The 21,041-nt window shown below is 42.5% G+C and overlaps 1 protein-coding gene across 6 annotated transcripts in view; it reads left to right on the plus strand.

Moving 5' to 3' along the window:
• Astn2 (astrotactin 2) overlaps window positions 1-21,041 on the plus strand; it is an 851,054-nt gene that overhangs the window by 824,913 nt on the left and 5,100 nt on the right. For all 6 annotated transcript variants that reach the window (XM_047524417.1, XM_047524419.1, XM_047524418.1 and 3 more), the window contains 2 exons: window positions 12,169-12,269; window positions 13,971-14,154. In XM_047524417.1, coding sequence (XP_047380373.1) covers window positions 12,169-12,269; window positions 13,971-14,154 — 285 coding nt within the window. The remainder of the gene's footprint in view (window positions 1-12,168; window positions 12,270-13,970; window positions 14,155-21,041) is intronic.

The raw sequence follows: 21,041 nt of genomic DNA on the forward strand, positions 1-21,041 counted from the left end.
GAAGGATTTTGCCCAAAGTCACAGTGTTGATCAGGGTCCAAACTAGGGCTTTACAGTCAGACAACTCAGGGTCAAGATCCTAGCCCAGCCAGTGTCTCACTGTATTGTCTCCATTTTCTTAACTACAATTTAAAAGTATGTACAGTTGTTGGTTTGCAATTGAAGAGGAAGCTCAGGCTTCCAGACATGGTGTGACTTGCCTATACATCCAGTGGCTCAGCTGGAGCTCTAAACAAATCTAATAAAACATAATGCTTTTATTGCTTACAACACCCTCCAGGACCATTGCTTTTAAATGATTTGGCTTGATTTGACCTTCAAGAAGCACTGTTTCCGCTTATCCCACTTGGGCATCATAAATAAGCACAATCATCAAGATAACATTTATTGTTCCCAGCTCTGTTCTAGGTGTTTCTCACTGTTTCATTCCTACTGTAGCCTTATTAAATAAATATTGATGACTCCCATCTTATAGATAGGGAAACTAAGGATGTCAGAGATGACTGAAACAGGGCATAGACAAAGCTTACAGACTTAGACCTTCAGACTCTAAGTACAGGACTTGTTCATCCCCCCTACTCCTACCTCTGTACCAGTGGGAAAGCATAGCTCACCTATGAGGTGGGGACTAAGTGCAGCTTAAAATTCGTAAGAACTGGGCTGGGGTTGTAGCTCAGTGGTAAACCGCTTGCCTAGCATGTGAGAGCCACTGGGTTTGAGTCTCAGTACCATATATAAATGAATAAATAAAATAAAGGTCCATCAATAACTAAAAAAAATTTTTTTTTAAATTTAAGAACTACCCTGTCTACAGTGTTCCCCAGCTTAATGCCCAAGGACAAATCCATGGCCTCTCATTCTCTGGGCTTGGCTTTGACAAAATGTGGTGCGCAAAACCTCCCTGGAAGAAAAGGGCCTTTAGGCTCAGACTTGCAAGAGGTGCCACATCAGTGTTGGGAAGAAAGGTAGTATTGATTCTATGGCGAGGTCTCTTCTTTACCTAAAGTTGGGAACATGAAGTCCATCCTCCTAATAAACTGTAACCTCCTCTGAACTGTGACACAAGATCTAGTTGGGACCAATGAATGCATAATAATTCTGTTGATTGATTTCTTTAATGCACCATTCTCTAACTGTACCCATGGTATCTGTTAGAAGGACTCCTATTGGAACTTAATAGGGTTCTGTACTTATAAATAAAACTTGATGTTCTCAATACACAATAATTAATAATGATTCTGCTGATGGGGAAGGAACACTGGACTTGGAGTGAGTAAACCCACGCCAGGTCCTGCTGAACTACTACTACTATCTTTGAAGTCTTGAGAAAGTAAATTCAAACTTCCATGGTTCACTTGCCTCCTTATAAAATGGATTTATCCATACACATCTCTTAGGTAATTGTAAAGACAACAGAAGACAACAGTGTAAATGTTGCCAGCACTGTCACTGTATAAAGTAGGTGCCCATAAAATGTGTGTGGAACCTAACCCACTTATATCGACAGTGACTATTTGGTTCTCAGAGCATCCCTGTGGGGTTATTAACAATGACCAAGGTACAGAGAGGTCAAATAATCTGACCAAAGCCACATGGCTAGTTAATGCCAAAGCAAAACCTACAAATCATGTTCTCTGTTATTTTTAAAATTTCTTTCATTTGGTCTTTCTAGTTGTACGTGACAGTTGAATATATTTTGACATATCATACATACATGAAATATAAGTTCCCATTCTTGTGGTTGTACATGATGTGGACTTACCCTAGTGGTGTATTCATATATGAACATAGGAAAGTTGTGACTGATTCATTCTACTGTCTTTCCTATTCGTATCCCCTCTCCCTTCCCATCATTTACCTTTGCCTAATCCAGTGAATTCCTATTCTTCCCTCCCCTCCATTATTATGTGTTAGCATCTGCATGTCAGAGAGAACATTCATCATTTGGTTTCAGGGGACTGGCTTATTTCACATAGAATGATAAGTTTCCAGTTCCACCCATTAACCAGCAAATGCCATAATTTAATTCTTCTTTAAGGCTTAGTAGTATTCCATTGTGTATATTACCACATTTTCTTTACCTGTTCATCTGTTGAAGGGCACCTAGGTTGGTTTCATAGCTTAGCTATTGTGAATTGAACTGCTATAAACCTTGATTTGGCTGTGTCACTATAGTATGTTGAAGTCCTTTGTGTATATGCTGAGGGGTGGGATAACTGGGTCAAATAGTGGTTCCATTCCAAGTTTTCTGAGGAATCTCCATTCTGCTTTCCAGAGTGGTTGCACCAATTGGCAGTCCTACCAGCAATGTCTGAGTGTACCTTTCCCCCCACATCCTCACCAAAATTTATTGTTGCTCGTATTCTTGATAATTGCCATTCGGACTGGAGTGAGATGATATCTCAGTGTAGTTTTAGTTTGCATTACTCTAATTGATAGAGATATTGAACATTGACCAATTCTGTTTCCTCTTCTGTGAAGTGTCTGTTCAGTGCTTTGGCCATTTATGAAGTGGGTTGTTTGCTTTGGTGTTAAGTTTTTTGAGTTTATATATCCTGGAGATGAATGCTCTGTCTAAGGGTTTCTCTCATTCTGTAGGCTTTCTCTTCACATTCTTGGCAAGTCATGTTCTGTATCCACATTTGAACATATTTTCAACTTATGCTTTTCTGTAATTTTTCTTTGCTTGCAATCCTGGGGACTGAACCAGAGCTTAGCATGTGCTAGGCAAGCACTCTACCACTGAGCTACGTACCCAGGCTTTTAAATTTTATTTCGAGGCAGGGTCCCGCTAAGTCGCCCACACTGGCCTCACACTTGGGATCCTTCTGCCTCAGCCTTCCTAGTACCTGGGATTACAAGTGTTGTGCTACCACACCTGGCACGAAATCAGGTCTGTAACTGAAGTTGTTTAAAAATTGTATCTGGCTTTTAGTGGTGTGTCCAGTATGCAATAAAGATAATAGGTAAGTCCACAATGTGCTTCAAAGATCTAAGGAATACAAGTTAGAGGGGGATAATTAGATATTCTATGCATGGTTTATTCTTTATCTGGAGACCATAAATTTAGTTTGTGTACTTTGCTTTGAGTGAACATCTTCCAACTAAGAGCAATGATTGGTCTGACTATATGTTATTACTGGGTCCACCCCCTGGAGTAAAAGGGAGGAGAAGGAAAGAATCTAGAAGGGGAAGAAAAGCCAGGTCAAGGATATTAACTGCTGCAAAAGCTAAACCAAGTTCTAGACTGAACTTTTCTTTCAAAAGGGTGAGGCTATTTGAAGAGTGAATGAATGAACTCATATCGTTTGCCTAGCTTTTGTCTGTCCAAATCCACTGGCTCATTCACTTCTCAAAGGAGTTCCAGATGGGAGGGCAAGAATTGTCACCACTTTTTCGAAAGAGAAGACAGAGTCAGGTTGAGAACTGACAACCCCACATTGCAACCAAGGGAGGGTCCATCCAGGTAGACTCTATTTCAAGGTTTAGTCCACTGCTTTGAAAGAAGGAAGAAGGGAAACACCTGACGCAAACACAAAGCCACAAGGGCATTTTTATCAAAAACCTTGTGACCTTGTGTCCCACTTCTTGTCCAGCTGTCCATCTCTCTGCTGTTCTGTGAGCTCCGTGAAAGCAAGGACTCTTCTTTTTTTATTTTTATACTCCATTGCTTAGTGGAGTGTCTGGTCCCTAGGAGACTTTTCACTGGGGCTGAGGCACACACAGTGGAGGTGCTGGGTTAACTAACCACTCTTTCCCTCTTCAATCAGGTACTGGAAACACCCTCAACATAATTAGTTATGAATTAATTTACATTTATTTAATTTTACGTGGCAATCCTATACAGATTTATTTCTGAATTCAGTGTTTATGGCACTGTGAATTTTAGGGAGTTGGCATATGGAAGTGAATTTGGGGGCCATGGCCAGTGGAGTAGTGATCATTGAACTGATTCTAGATTGCTGTCACCTCTACCTGAGCTCAGCACCAACACTGGTCTCCAGAGTTGGCCTTGCCCTAGAACTCTCCAGCCAGCTCCCCACTTCCCTGCCAGCTCATGCCATTGGAGGGGTTGGAGGGAGTGCACGTGTGGAAAGCTGGTGCTCAGAGGACAACCACCGAGTGCCTCAACTCTGTCTCAGCCAGGGCCTCCCGTTCATTCCTCAGATGAGCTGTTTGGAAAATAGAAACCTAGCTAGAGTACTCAGCGACAGTATCTCTATACCAGGCACTAGAATTAAATATTTATGTTGGCAGAAATCATGGGAATCAGCCTAAGTTGGGAGGTAGGAAGGTCGATTTGGGGTGCTAGGGGGTGAGTGGGCTACCTGTAGACCTTGCTCACTCATTCCCAAGGCTCTCTTGGATATTCCTGAACTAAAGGAAACTGATATTTTGCCTGGTAGTCAGCACCCAATGGAGGAAATTTGGACATCTGAATTCTGGCGGCCACTGCAGATCACCTTGACCAGTGTCCTCATGTCCCAGGCCAGGAAAGGGAGAAAAGAGTGCAGTCGGACCCACCCAAGGACACACTGGTCATTCAGTGTCAGCACCCAGACTGGAGTCTAGATTTTCAGCGGGCAGTTACGACATCAGACAAGGTGACAGAAGAACTGTGACATGGGACCGCTTACCTGAACTCTAAGCTGATCTATACAAAGGAAATGATTTCTACCCCTGAGATCAAATGAAATGTTGTGAGAAAAAGCTATCGCCCCAAATACCGTAAAACTCTAGATCAAGGTCTGCACGCTTTCCTCTAGAGGACCAGACAGTAAGCATGCTGGGCTTTGTGGGTCCTATGGTCTCTGTCACAGTCACTCTAGTGTGAAAGCGGCCACAGAAAATACATTCAAAACAAACAGAAAGGGAGTGTGGCTGTTTTCCATTAAAACTTTATTTACAAAAGCAGGAGGCAGGCCAGGTTTGGCCCATGGGCTGTAGTTTGCTGACCCTCCTCTCAATGCTTGGAAGTTGTTACAGTTACTATTGATGACATAGCAAATGACCCCAAAACTTAGCAGCTTCAAACAAATTTTGTTCTGCTTACGGATTCTGTGTTTAAAAAATTCAAACTGGACCCAGCAGGTTGGGCTATATTTGCTTCTTGAAGTGTGCAGCCTCAGCTGCAAGGACTCAAACCGGGGGTGACTCAACTCCTTGGGCTGGAACCATCTGAAGTCTCCTGTACTAATCTGTCAGGAGCCTCAGCACCAGAACTGCTGGAGCTCCCACACATGACCTCTCAGCGTGGCTTCGCTTCCTTATACTACAGCAACCCCAGAGTTCCCAGTTTCTTAATGGAGGAACAGGATTCAAAGCCAGAAATTTTCAGCAAGCAAGGTGGAAGCTAGCTGCCTTGCTTTGTATGACCCAGACTTGGAAGTCACACAGTATCTCTTTCACTGAGTTCTGCTATTTAAAGTACTCGTGAAGCCGGGCATGGTGGTGCAGGCCTGTAATCCCAGGGGCTCTGGAGGCTGAGGCAGGAGAATCACAAGTTCAAGGCCAGTCTCAGCAAAAATGAGGCACTAAGCAACTCAGTGAGACCCTGAGTTGGGCTGGGGATGTGGCTCAGTGGCCGCGTGCCCCTGAATTAATTTCCCAGAAACCCTCACCCCCCCAGAAAAATGCACTCATGAGCCAACTCTCCATTCAAGGTGAAATATCAAAAAATTAGGGAGAGTTAAATCCATTATAGGAGAGATTAATAACTTAAATATACACACGTTGAATCGTAGTTAACACTTAGCACCTACCGTGTGCCAGCACTGTTTCAGTGTGTTATGCCTCCAGCATCCCTTTGAGATAGGTAATACTATCATGCACACCTTGAGGACAAGAACAGAGAGGCTAATTTACTTGCCTAGAGTTATAAAGACAGTAGGCTATGGAACCAACATTTGAATTCCAATAGTCAGGTTCTGGAGCGGGTGGCAAGTCCTGCGCACCCTGCTCTTATGTCGTGAAAATCTGAGTGCCCTTTCCACCCCTTGAGTAGAACTGCAGTGGGGACCTGAGCCTGTGGAGTCCAGGGTGTCTAGCAGTTTTCCTACCAACAGCCAATTATAGTCATTTCTGTTCACTTAACTCTGGATTCACTGTGGGTAGTACCAGGGAAAAGGCGTGCTACTTAGTTCTATTTACAAGAACCTTAAATACAAGTGGGGAAACTGAATTCCCATGGGATGAAGTTTTCTCTCCATAGTATAGCTATAGAAATGGAGACTCAGTAGCTAAGTTGCTATTTGCCCAGTGGCTGGTACCATCCAGACTGAAACCCAGAGCAGTCTGGTTTGTAAGCCCATGCTCTTTGCCACAGTCTCCAATGAAGAATACCCCTAGGCTGTGAGTTCTCACCCATCCCTCAGAGGTGTTCTTGGTGATCTTAGTTCCCTATGCAGAGATGGGAGAGACTCAGAGAAGGATGGTTGGTTAGATGGCCCTGGACATCCAGCTGCTTAGACCCAGAGCTGGCACTGGGACTTCTGGTTTCTCCCACTGACCCTGACTGCTGCATTGTGCTGGGAAGGCCGGGATGGGGCTGGTGGTGGTGGAGGTGGAGGGGTGAGCTAATGGGAAGTTGTTTGCCAAAGCTGTGTGGGGGAAGGAGCATTTTACAAGACCAGGGCCTCTGGCCTGGAAACATCTGTTTCCCTTCAAATCAGCGAGGAGACTTTTGCCTCCCCATAATGCCTAAATCATGCGGCGGCTGGGGAAGAGCAGGCGTTGGCCGGAGACTTCAAACGCATTCTCCTGTACTCTCGGGGACCTGGGCCTGACGTGGGCCTCTGGGGTTCTGTCCTTGTTCTTACCTCCTGTCAGATCTGTGAGAATCTCTCACCGCCAATTAACTTCTCGGTTTCATTCTCTCACCCCTGCTGCGAGGAGCTCTGGGGGTCTTGAGTGGGACCAGCAAGGACTCCCTTTCCACCCACCCTCCCAGATCTCTGGTAGGGCTACTTACTCCAGGTGGGGCAGAAGTCGGAGCCTAGGGCAGTGCATGATCATAGTGCCCACCACTGTGGCTCACTGATGGCTTAGCACACGCCAGGCATCATGCCGAGCCCGTCGTGTGCCACATCTCCCTTTATTCCAACAATTCCCCTGCGTCATGGGTTGTAATATTCTCCCCAGTTTACAGGTGCGTCAATTGAGACAGTTTCAAGCAGCCAAAAACTGGGGAGGCAAAATTTAAAACCAAATTCTGTGGTTCCGGAGTCAGGCCTTTAACCCTTCTGCTATTCCCATTCCCTCTGATAATCCTTCAACGTAATTACCCTTGGCTCACTTTACAGATGAGAAATCTGATTTCCAGAAGAGGGAAATGAACCTGACAAAACAATTGCATTATTCGTTCAGTCTGTCACTCACTCTGCCCAGTATTTGCTTAGCATTTGTACACCAGGTATAGGTGTTTTAAGTTAGACACCTAACTTAGAGCCATCTTAGAGCCATCATAGGTAGAGCCATCTTCTGGTCCTGAAAACACTCACAAACTCATAGGAGCAAGAGAGAAATGAATGGGCACTTACCTAGCCATACAGCACAGGAAGCATGTGAAGGAGAAGGGCTAAGGAGCCCTTCAGAGGGGCCAAAACAGGCTTCCCAAAGGAGATGAGGTTTGAAGATGCTTCAGAGACAAAGTGGAGGGGTCAAATGAGGAAGGGAAAGAGTGACCCAGACAGCAGGTGCAGCCTGTGCCAAGGCGGAGAGGTGGGATCTGTGTTCTGGAGCTCTTGGCTGTTGGATGCACTTCTACGAGGACACAGTAGAGAAGCAAGATCGGCAAACAAGCCTGGACAGGTAGCTGGGGCTCAAGACAGAGTCTGTTGAATGAATGGACATCCAAGAACTATAATGGGGGCTCCAAGTGAAGGAGTTTATCTAGAGAATGATAGACTTTGTCCTAGGGATGGTGAGGCTCAGGGGGAGGTCAAAGTCCTAATGATGATGAAGAATCCTTAAAATGTGTTGAAGAAGACGTCCACGTGGTGTTTTGCTTATTTGTTTGTTCATTTATGTTTTTCAATGTTCTGAGGCCATATTACTTTAGGTACTTGAGATCTCACATCACAGTCTGTGGGCCCAAACTTAGGCTTTCAGTCTCTGTGACCAGGGTTCCTTTCTCTGAAACAAGGTCAGGGAAAGAATAGCGATGGGTTGGGCCTTGAGGTTCAGGTTCCTAAAACATCCATTCAACTTGACCCTCTGAGCCACTGCTTTTATGATAAAAGCTTCCCATAAGTAGATGTGGACCTAGGTCACCAGCTGCACAAGAAGCACCATAGTGTGTTCAGAAACACTGGAGGAGGGACCAGGAAGGCTGGTGTCTTCACTCCGAATTTACTGGCAGTGGCTCTTTGTGCAGGTCACTTTCCCTTCTGGGCCTTGCTTTCTCCGCTTGAAATGAGGATGCAAAGTTGGGTGACGACTCAGGAGTTTTAATTCACATTATCACTGCTTCAGAGAGAGGATGCTTCACAGAGGTAGCCAAACCCTTCCTGATCCCCTGGGAAACGCAGAGACCTGACTCTGACTCTCTGACTCTCTCTCTCTCCCTCTCTCTCTCTCTCCCTCTCTGTCTCTCCAACCCCTTCTTCATTATCAAGGACTGCCACTTTCTCCCCCTCACAGAGAGCCCCTCCAGGCCCAGTCTGGTCCTCTAACAGCTTTCAGATGTGTCTCTGGAGCAGTTCTACAATTACAGCTGAGACAGGCAGAAAGCTTATGGCCTTGTGACTTTTGACCCAAGCCTGTGAGGTTGACATCTTCCTTTTCTCCTCGCCCCCAACCCCAAGCAGGGAAGCCTGTGGCCTCCTCCATCCGAGGCTTCCCCTATATGTTTGGTTATTTCAGTGACAAAAAATAGAAGCTACTTTTTAAGGAGCAAAGATTGAACCAGGTCTATTAGTATGATGATTCTGTCATTGAATCTTGATCTTCAAAGTGCAAAATATGAGTACTTTCAACTTATTTTATAGGTAAGGAGACTCAGACTCAGAGAAAGCAAAGTGACTTCCCAAAGAATGCTCAGCCTGCAATTGGGGAAAACAGGAATTACACCCAGGTTTTATAAGTTCAAAACATCAGACCACTTCTAGCACCAGTAGGCTGCTATTCATGCTGCTTATGAGGCAGAGAGCTGACCCTGTTCCTCTGGTGGAGGAAATGTACTACGGAAGCACCCCCAAAACTGAAGTGACCAAAGGAAAAACCCAGTTAAACATTACTCCAAGTCCTTCTACCTCGAGCCTCCATTTATATATTTTACTCACATATTTTCCATATGTTCCTTGAAATGCATCTCTTTCTAAGAAAACAGTTTTTAAAACATGTATTCCTGCACCAATAAGTCCTGTCTATGTGGTCTTTATTCTGTATATTTTTGTTAATGCATTGCCATTGTGCATGACAGTAGGGTTCACTGTGACATATTCATAAATGCAAATAGCATCAGTTGATCCAATTCAATCCTCAGTACTTTCTTGTTTGCTCCCCTCCCACTCCCCCTGATTCTCTTCCTCTATTCTACTGCCCTTCCTTCTATTTGTTTACTTTTTTAATTGGTGCATTACAATTATCCATAAAAGTGAGGTTCATAAAAATCGGCCATTACAGACCTTGTCCTCCGGTATCACCTGTGTAGTCCTTGAGACAGCATGCACTGTCTGTAGAACGTTCCCCATTCTACTGGTGGAGAAACAAGTTGAGAAATGAGATGCAGTACACTCAAGTTCATTCATTTACACAAATCTATATGGGATATCTACCACATACCTAGTTACATGAGTGATGCAGCCGTACCCAGTCTGAAGTGTATATCCCACTGGGCTTGCGGGCTAGGATCTGGATCCTGCCTCTGTAGCTTTCTAGATGAGTTTTTGTGTGGATGTTAAGTGCTTCCATGATGTTACCCAATGCTCTTCTTACCTCCTCACTTTGCCACTTGTCTGTTCTCATAGCCCGGAGTTTCTTTGTGACCCTGTTGCCAACACTTCTGCATGGCTTACCAATGATAACTCACTTCAGAGAACACTCACTTTTCATATCCATCCACCCTGAACTTGTGAGGTGGGTGACAGTCTGCCTATCACAGAGAGATGAAATGAGCTTAGGGAAGTGAAGCAACTTCCCAAGGACACAGAGGAAGGGAGTAGAACTGGAATATGAACCCAACTATGGCTATCTCCAAGACAAGGCTCCTTCCTCTGTCACACCTGTCTTCCTTTTGAAGTTTTGATTCATGGCATCTTTTATAAAAACAATCTTTAAGGCATGAAGTTAGAGGGTATTGAAGGTAGGCAGGCTCAGACTCTCCAAGCCATCGAGAGGTAAACCCAGAGCAGGAAAATAGCAGTTGAGAGCGAGAAGTGCAGGCTTTAGAGCAATAGAGAGCATAGACTTGACATGCTCACTTTCTAAATCTGTGCCTTTGGAAAAATTGCTTGGTTTTTATTTTCAGTCTCTTCTTCTGAAAGATGGGAATAATGAGGTTGATTATTTTAGCAGACTCTCATAAGATCAGGAAATCACATGAGGGGGCACTGCTCCATGCAGTTGGGATTCAGCAAGCATGGCTGAAGAAACTATATCTGCACAAAATTGAGGGCTACAGACCTGTGGCTAGAAGAAAGTATCTGGCAGTGATGTGATGCATGAGCCTCAGCATCAGACAAGCCTAGGCTTAAATTGCCAGTCCCTGTAATTACTATGTGACTCTGGGCAAGCTGCTTTCCTTCTCAGAGCCTCAGGTATAAAATCAAGAGAGTAATAATACCTATCTTGTAGGACTTCTTGGGGGAATTGTTTGTGGACAAGTAAGTAACACTAGTTAATAATGCTTTAATGTATATTAAAATCTTAGCACAGGTAAATTCTTCATACAACCAACTCATTGTTATTAAGTACCTAATCAGTGCTCTCCTATTCTGAAACTTGGCGATTGTGTTATACCCATTTTACAGCATGAGTTAGTTGGGGTACTAAAGAATGAGGCAAAGATATGGGACCATTAGGAGTCTAGGGTCTTCTGCTTAATATAGGGAATCCTCTACCCATTCCACATGACTGTTTCTACCCTTGAAATCTGGCAACAAAGGATCACATGACAAGAACAGGCCAGTTAGATGGAGGATACTTCTTTTCAGACTTCCTTTCCTCCACGTCTTGCCTCCTCTGGAAAGTTTCTCTGGTCCCTCCTTAGACTTTGTATAAACCACGGAACTCAGGGACTGGAGATATGAAAAGTCACAGAGATTGCTTTAAAAAACTTCTGCGCTCTGGATTAGACCTGAATCCGCCAGGTCTGCATTTACCAGTCCTTCCTTCCAAGGCTGCACAGGCTCTATCCACTACCACCAACACAGCGTGGAGCTTCAGATGACATCACAGGAGGGCAGGGACACACCTTGTACCTAGAATCACTCCCAGCTCCCTCTCATGACCCACAAGGTCCCCACTGACCTTCCACCTGATCTCACTTTGCTCTATCTACAGGAGCTGTTTATTCCTCTGCCAGGTCTTCCTCCCATAAGCTGTTTTTTCTCAATATTCAGTTTTCAGCTCTAACTTTCCTTCCTCTAGAAGGCCTTCATGGACCACTGTGTCTAATGTACATGCATTCCATTTTTTCACATTATTCTGTATTGTTCTCCATCATATTTATTATCTGATTTTTTGTTTATGTTTTGACTTGCCTTAAGCAAGTAGGCGCCTTAACTTTCTTGTTCACCTTTCTAACCTTAGCACCTAAAATAATCCATTCTTAGTGAAAGAAAGAAGGAAGGAAGGAAGGAATGTGCCTGTAGAGCCAGCAGGGCAGCACTGGGACTAACTTCCCAGATTCTGGACTCAGACTGCTTGAGTTCAAACCCCTATTCTGTCCCTAAGTGACTATGAGAACACAGATACACAGTATCCTCTTTGATGAAGTTTGAGTGATAATAATTCTCTGCCTTTAGGCTTGCTTAATTGTAAATTAGGAGATTCGGTGCCCAGCAGGCATTCAATGCTCAATACATGTTTTATAATCATCCTTCTTTTAAAAAATTCTGTTTTCCTGCATTTTAAGCATCCCTAAGTTCTTTGGACCACTGGTCCTGTGCCATGCTTTTGTGTTCCTTCCTTCTGAGCCTATTACTCTGTTTTCTTGCTGTGCTACAGGTTCACTCTCTATGCGGTGGATACACGGGGGAGGCACTCTGAGCTGAGTACAGTGACCCTGAGGACAGCCTGTCCATTGGTGGATGACAACAAGGCAGAAGGTAGGTGACCTGCCTCTCACTTTCCAAGTAGGTTCTACCTTTCCCCTCTCCTGAGTTCTATACCCAACAGTCACTAACTAGCACCACATGTGTACATGTGTGCGCACACACACACACTTGCACAGAGAGAAGAAAGTAAAGGAACTAAGGGAGCAGGAAGAACATGGAGCTAAATTAATCACAGGCAGGAAGGAAAAAATTGAGATCGACTAGTAATGTCTTTGTCGCTTCTTTTACAGAATTTGTTCATGTTCTGATTAACAAGTAAAGAGTGGTTAGAGGGCCAGAGCCCATTAGTCTAGCCCTCTTAGGGACCAGTCACTTTCTTCTACTTAAGTCTATACTAGAGCTGGACAAATAGGTGACATTTAGAACACCATTTCACCCATTTTGTGCCTTGGCAGACATCATTAACTGATCACAGCACACTGTGGCCTCTGGCTTCAGTGGTGACCTCTGAATCCTCATCATAGAGCTACTCAGTGACTGTCAGTCCAAGGTAGCATGCAATGTCAAACTTTTTTGCTGTTCCTGGTCTTTTGACAAAATCACCTAAAAAAATAATAAAACCCATCAATCAAATCCACCATATACTTAGGCAATGTTTTGATGCAGTTTCTACGTCTAGACTGGCGAAATGTGATGGTAGCTCATGGGTCCTGGTGACTCACTTTAAGTTGAGCATGCATTTCCCCAAAAACCCTGGCACAACTAATACTGTGAAGACATGATCTCTACCTTTTTGGAGTTCACAATCTGGATAGAGAGACAGACAGAACTTAATAAGAAACTTGATAATACGTGTTTCATATGACACCAGACAAGACAGACTGACCTCAAAAGCAAGGAGATTTGGGATATTTTCTTATTTTAATTGTTATTATTTTAAAATAACGTCTTTATTATTACTTTAAAATAACATGTGCACATGGTTAAAAAACAAGAATAAAAATTAGAGTGAAAAAATAGTACAAAGTAAATGTTTTTTTTCCTGGTTCTAAGGTCCTCTAGATTCTTCTACAGGTAACTGTTGTTAGTAATGTTTTGGGGACACAGATTTTGATCAGAGCCTTCAAAGCTGAAGGAATGTGCCTTCCACTCGTGATGAATTCAAAATCGCACAGACTAGTAGAAGAGACAGGGGGAGTGGGAACGTCCCTGCTTGGCAAGTAGAAGAGTCTGAATTCTCTTTAAAAGGTTTTTGAACAGTTTTCTGTAATCAGACTTGATTACAGAAATGTGTTGCAGATATTGCAGAGGAGAGGTAGGATGAGGATGCTGAGATGAATCAAGTCAATTTATTGCACCGCTGCATTTTTTTGGAATTTTCTGTTAAATCATGAGTACTATACATACATCAATAATTGAGTTTGTATTTGAGTATTGAGTGTTTTATATTCATTTTGTTTTGTTCTGTCTTGCTTCTCTGGGGCCTTGTACATACTAGGCAGGCCCTCGACCAGGGAATTGCAGCCAAGCCCCACATTTAGTTGAATTTAGTTCTTCCAAGGAGACATTATTATCTCCGGTTACTAGGTAGGACCATCAAATGCCACTAGTCATTGACAAACTCAGGAAGTTTTAAGATTAGTGTCTCCACAGAGGCACAAGTGAAGTCCTGAGGAACTGTGGCTTCCTTGTTGGGAGCCATGCTCTGCCCTCACCGTGCAGTGATCTGTTTCTGTACTTCTTCCCTCTCAGAGATAGCCGACAAGATCTACAATCTGTACAACGGGTACACAAGTGGAAAGGAGCAGCAGACGGCCTACAACACGCTGATGGAGGTCTCGGCCTCCATGCTGTTCCGAGTCCAGCACCACTACAACTCTCACTATGAAAAGTTTGGTGACTTTGTCTGGAGGAGTGAGGATGAGCTGGGGCCCAGGTATGGGTTTAGGAGCGTGAGTAGAGGGGCAGACTCTTCCTGCTCCTAGTCGGTTTTGCTGGATCATAGGCTACAATGAACTTTATCAAATACATAAGGGTGGTGATCAGTATAGGCATGTCAGGGCTACAGATGGAAAATGGGCAGCAGGATTCACTTCTTACTGAAAATGTATTGGTATAATTCAAATCATCATATAAAGGGAAATAGCACTTAATAGAAAATCAATGACTGATAAAAAGTCAATAGAGTTGAACAACAAAAACTGAACAAAGTAAAAATGTTGTTCAGTCCCATCAGAGCATGAGATTTTTCCACATAAAAGAGAGATTAGTAAGAGAAATGTTAGACATAGCTCCTAACTTATTCTTTTTAAAGCAATCTTAAAGAGAGGTAGAGACCGAAGGAGGTGATCTAACTACTTTTTCAAATGTCATTTATTGATATGTAATGTTGTCAGTGATCATTTTGAGTACCCCCTGTGATCCTTTCCCCTAACGCAGAAGAACCCCTTCTCCTTCTGCCCTTCGGTAAGTATTGTTTGGAGGAACTGAAGAATTTCCGAATAGTTGCGGCAAAGTGCCTGCCAGCAGGAATGGTAAGAGATAAGAAGGCAGAGGTCAGTAGGGGCCAGATCCTGAATGCCCTTTAAATAGGGTTAAGGAGTTTGGATTATCTCCCTAGGGTAATGGCAAGCTTTTCAAGTGTTTTTCACAGGGAAGTGATATTATCAGATCTTCAAGGAAGAAAGATCCTTCTGACTGCAGTTGGAAAGCAAGGAATAGAGGAGTTAAGGCAAGAGAGAGGCCCTGAATGCTGTTGTGTTGGCAGGCCCAGGGAAACAGGGCAGTATTCTCAGCCAGGGTAGCACTAGTAGCATTGGAGAGAATTGCATATCTTCCTGAAATACTTAGTGGGTGACACGTCAGGCTTTAAAAATTCAAAATGACCCTGTAGGGAAATTCCTCCTATTTTTTGGATAATGAAGAACAAGTTCTATGGGGTTAAACAAGTTACCCAGAGTTATACAGCGTTTGGCATGGAGGCCGCTCCTGCCTTGAACTCCCACCCTGAGCCCTTGTAACACTGGCAACGACCTTCCAAGAATTTGAGAGCTTCAAGGGATGAGATGGGAGCATGGTCAAAGGATAAAAGGGATCTCTTCCTTGGTCAGCCTTATCAGTTCTGTTGGGTCCTAAACTTTAACTTTTTCCTCTTTACATGAAAGGAACGTTCTTTAGATAAAAGCTAAAAGAAGGTGGATTGGCAGGCACAAGCCCAGAGCACCAGATGAAAGCCACTGCATGAGTCATCTTGGCTGCCATCTTGCCACAGACTAGGAAAGGCACTTCACTTTATTGGGCTTCCCCACAGGGCTCAGGGACTTGGGTGGAAGCTAAACCAGAGCTTCACTCCTGATTTTGTCTTTACAACCTGCTAGGATTCTTTATGATCCTCCAGAACATAAATCTTCCAGAAAGGCCTCCTGGCCGCCCACAGAGTGAGGATAACCCACTCAGTGATGGACTGTGATAACCTGCTCACCTCCAGTCAGCCAGTCTTCAGTCACTGTCTACCAAGTCCCATGTGCGTCGCCCAGCTTCCTCCTTCTTTGGTCTTCCTAGTCTCCCAGAGGGGATCTGAGATTGCACCAACATCCCACACTGGCACGTCAGCAAGAATCAAGAGAAATGCATCCTAATCTATCCCCGTCCTGCTGTTAAATTCACTGGGCAACCCTGGACTCTGTATCTTTCTGGCCTTCAATCTTCTGTCTGTGAGATGATTTAGGTGAACTAATGCAGTGAAATTCTTTTTTTAAAATTATTATTCATGCAAATATTTTTCCTAGATTAATCTTACTTAGAACCACAGATTTTAGAATGCCAGGCCCTCAGAGAATTCCTTAAAATTTGGCCCATTTCCTTTATTACACTTTCATGTTTTAATTCTCTGCAGTGGAATCACTAGTTTTCATGTCTTATATTGCTTATGTGTTTATTTACATATTACCTCTCTTCCCAGTGCATTCTAAGTTACATATAGTGATCCTTGATGTGCTACTCATTTTTGAAAGTTGGTGCTAAATAAGTCCTTACTAAATAATTGGATAATGAAAGGTGTCTGTCAATGTGTGGGCAGATGATTACAGAATGGTTCTGGGAGAAGCTAGAGTGGGTGGCCTGGAATCCACCTGCTGGGTCTCTCGTGTGTGCCACACTCCCACACCAAGGATCCCTGCCTCTCTTCCAGCTCTCAGGGATCTTTGATAGATCATAGTTGGAAACAACTGAATCCTGTGAACTTTAAGATTTTCTGACATTCTAACAAAGCAGTGTCCTTACAATATTTAAAGACTTGAAGAGACCTCACTTCTTTAACTGATTTATTGATTCATTTAATGTGCTATGTGCAGGCTAGAAGAAGAAGAGTAAAGGAGACAAATGATGCTTTGTACACAGTTCAGCATCTAGTTGGAAGGGAAGATGTCATAAGATACATGCTATAAAAAGGAGGATGGGATGATGTTTCAGAGCAATCCTTCTCAAATGTTCATGTGCATGACATAAACCTGAGCACCTTGTAAAAATTCCTGTGAACTCAGTGGTCCAGGATGGGCCTGAGATGCTATATCTCCAACAAGTTGCCAGGTGATGCCAAAGTTACTGGTCCAGAAAACACACTTGGGTGACAAGGATTTAGATGCAGGTAGTGAGATGATCTCATCCAGACCTGGAGCCCAAGGAATAATGCCTGGAGAAGAAAGAGAGGTTGATGCATAGAATCAAAGAAAGAACAGGAGTCTTGCAGGTGGAAGGGGGAGGGTATTTTCATTGGAAGGAATAAATAGTGCAAAGATGAGAGAGGGTAAGGTAAGAGAAAATAGTTTAGTCAGGAACTATAAATATCTCTAGAGCAGAGAGTTCAAGGTGAGGGGGAAAAGGAAAAATGAAAAACAAGGCTGCAAGTTTAGCAAGGGTCAAATCATAATGGCTTTTGTGAGTTCTATTCAGGAGTTTGTTTCTTCTCGTAGAAGCTGAGTAAAGGTTTTCAAAAGTGGAGAGATTTAAATAAATTTTCTCTGCCTTTCAAGAGTGCCCAAGTGTACAGAACATCAAAGTTTAAAGGAGAGAGAGCAAGACATTTCCCTGGAGCCAGGATCCTAGGGTTCATGTCCGAGCTTTGTCACCTACTTGCTGTGTGACCTTGGACAAATTCCATCCCTACTTTGGACCTCATTTGTAACATAAAAGGGCTTACCTACAAAGTCCCTTCCAGCTGGGAAGCCAAGGAACCAGAAAGTCCTGAAGGTCATAGAGACCAGAAAACAGATACAATATGTGTGGAGTGTCTTTTCACCTCCAGCCCAGTACGTCCTGTTTCTCAGGGACCCAAGTTGGCTAGGGAGAGGGGAGCGTTTCCCAGGAGCACACTGAGGGCTGATATGGGATGAACTCTATTAGGATTCTCTTGGACTATGTAATCACCAAACCCCAAAATGTTTTGAACTCCTCCTTGGATCTGGGGTTACACACCCCCATAAAATTTAGTGACAAAAGGGCATTTCTTACCTCTGCCTAATAAATCTATCAGGGAAGTGTTCCCCAGAGCCTAATTCTCATGACAACTATAGGTCACTGCAAACAGCTGCTCAAAGGAGGCCCGCTGACACCCAGCTGTCCCAGCCATAAGGTTCCTATTAGGAGACTTGAAAAACTGAGCTCATAGGTGGCCAGGGACCAGAATTTGCTCCGGTCAGAGCATCCTTGACCACTCTTAGCCTTCTTTATACTTTCAGTTATGTTTGATTCAAATGATAGGGTAGAAAGAAAAGAGAAAGTACTTGAAGAGATTTGGTTTCAGTGAAACTGATCTATCTTGACTAGGAATGGTATGCTCCCATGGCAGACATTGCTAACAGATCCCAGAAATTATCACAGGCATGATGCAACCTGAAATTCTTCTCCACATGGTAAGAAAAGGCACTTTTCCCACCTGAAAAGAGTTGGCACATTTATTGCTCTAAACTTGGTGAAAATGAGCAACCTGGGGTGTCCCTGTACAGATTTCTAAAATTGCACTTATTTTTTTTCTTAGCTTTATTGATTAACTCTCTTCCAATTTAAACAAATTTTTGTTTTTGGATTTTTGTCTTGTTCTTTTGAGATATACATGACAGTTGAGTGTATTTGGACATATTATACATACATGAAGTATAACTTATTCTAATTAGGATCCCATTCTTGCAGTTGTATATAATGTGGAGTTAGTCTGGTCATGTATTCATTTGTGAACATAGGAAAGTTATCGCCAATACATTCTACTTCTTTCCCATTCCCCTTCCCCCTCCCTTCCCTTCATTCCCCTTTGTCTAAGCCAAGGAACTTCTCTTTTCCCCCTCTTCTGGTATATATCAGAGATATCACAGTAAGTGAAATAAGCCAATCCTAAAACACCAAAGGCCAAATGTTCTCTTCCAATTTTTAAGATATTGGGACAAGAACAGACTTAGGCTTCTTGGGCCATGTTGCCGGAATCTCAGATGACTATTTTTTTCTGCATATTTTAATATTTCTGAAATCAGGAAGACTTGTGTATAATAAACATTCACATTCATCATATTCTTTCTTGATAGACTATTATTTTTATGTACATTTTTATTAGTGTATTATAATTTTACATAACTGTGGGGTTCATTTTGATATATTCATACATGTATATAAAATTATTAACTCTGTTTTAGTCCTCAGCACTACCTCCTTCCATTTCCTCTTTCCTCCCCCAACCCCCTTCCTCCACTTTGTTGTTCTTCCATTAATTTATTTTAATTGGTGCATTATAGTTATACATAAAAGTGGAATACACTGTAATATATTTATATTTCCACATTGCATGATTTGGTCAATTTCATTGTACAGTTTCTCCCCTTTACCATTCCTCATTCCTCCCCATCAATCCCTTTTCTCTACTCAACTGTTCTCCTTTCTATTTTCATGAAGTTCCCTTTTTTAAGAAATAGTGTATGACTCCTGTTATGTGAGGTACCTGGAATGCTTAAGTACATAGAGAAAGAAAGTAGATTAGTGGTTTCCAGGTGCTGGGGAAAAGGCAGAGGGCAGAATCATTGTTTAATGTGTGTGGTGTTTCTGTCTGGAAAAAATTCTGGAGATGTGTGGTTGTATAACAACATGAATGTGTTTAATGTCACTGAATTATCTACTTGTAATGGTTAGAGTGTTATACTTTATGTCATATGAACTTCACCAAAAATTTAAAATTTAAATAAGACTGTCAATATCTCATACTAAGCTATGAAAGATAGATAATGTCTTATTTTCTGGTCAAAACCAAAAAATACACTTTTTTGAAATAAAAATCTAAACATTTAAAAATTTTTTTAAAAGTGCTGTATAAAGAAAACCAAATTCCTATTTCTCTCTAAGTTCCACATATGAGAGAAAATATTTGACCCTTGACTTTTGGAGTCTGGCTTATTTTACTCAGCATGATGTTCTCCAGTTCCATCCATTTACCAGCAAATGACGTAATTTCATTCTTCTTTATGGCTGAGTAAAATTCCGTAGTTATATATACCACATTTCTTTATCCATTCATCTCATCTATTGTGCCACACCTAGGCTGGTTCTATAACTTGACTATTGTGAATTATGTGGCTATAAACATCAGTATGCATGTATCACTATAATATGCTGTTTTAATTGTTTTGAAATACCATGGAGTGGGATAGTTGAATTATATGGTGGGTTTGTTAAAACAATCACATCTCTTATATCTTAGATATCTTGGGATAAAGAAATACTAGCAAAACATACTATTACTTTGAAAAATAGTGTCAAATGGACCCATTTCCTTGCTGATAGTATAACAATGTTGGTTATCATCTTTAAGTCCCTATCAGCTCCAAATGAAATAGTTTTGAGTCAGTAATTCTAGCCACCAGTCTAGAAATTCTTAAAAGGCCACCAGAGGAACCATACACAGTCCAAGAAGCAGCTATTATGGACCGGTCATTTAAAAATCATTTCATCTCCTGAACAATAGATTTTGAAGATTAAGCAATGGAAAATTCAATGGGTTATATAAATTGCTCTAGATTACACAGCTACTCAGAGTGGAAGCCCACATCCAAAATATTGTCTTCAGATGTCAAACCAGCCCTGTTCAATATAACACATTGCACCCCAAGATGTCTACGCAACTAGAGAATACATTACGATTCTCAACGGAAATAAAATGCTTCAGCAACAAAGGAGGAAACATGAGTTATGTTGGCTGGGAAGATCTGGAAGATTCCCTGAAGATGAAATTTCAGCATGACTTTGAAGTACATATAGAATCCCAGTAACTGTGGCCCTCTGGTCTCAGCAGCTCCATGTTTTGGCAGTTGCGTCACACCAATTTCTGTTCTGAACTTCTAATCAGGCATACACACACACACACACACACACACACACACCAGTGCAAGAAACTCACACTCCAACTCCCACTACCAGAACACTCCTTTCTAAAATATACTTGACTTGATCACCTCCAGTGACAGGGAATTCACCACCAGATTGAAGGATCCATTCTATATTTAGATGACTCTGGTTTTAAGAGGTATTTTTGGTAAATTATTATATTGAACCAAAATTGACTTCTGTTCATTTTAGGATGAATTTGTCACTAACACTGGAATGTCTTGCAGCAAGGACTTGAGACCTAGTCTTTTTCTCTGTCAATCTGGTTAAGTCATATGACTAGCCACAAGCTCACTTTTACCAGTTCAAGACTGGGAAGAAGGTATACACACTACAATTGTGGTGAGGGTTAGATTTAGATGATACTGCATGGGTACTATTTCTGGCACATAGTGGGTGCTCAAG

Source organism: Sciurus carolinensis, chromosome 14, assembly GCF_902686445.1.
Source record: "Sciurus carolinensis chromosome 14, mSciCar1.2, whole genome shotgun sequence".
NCBI lineage: Eukaryota > Metazoa > Chordata > Mammalia > Rodentia > Sciuridae > Sciurus > Sciurus carolinensis.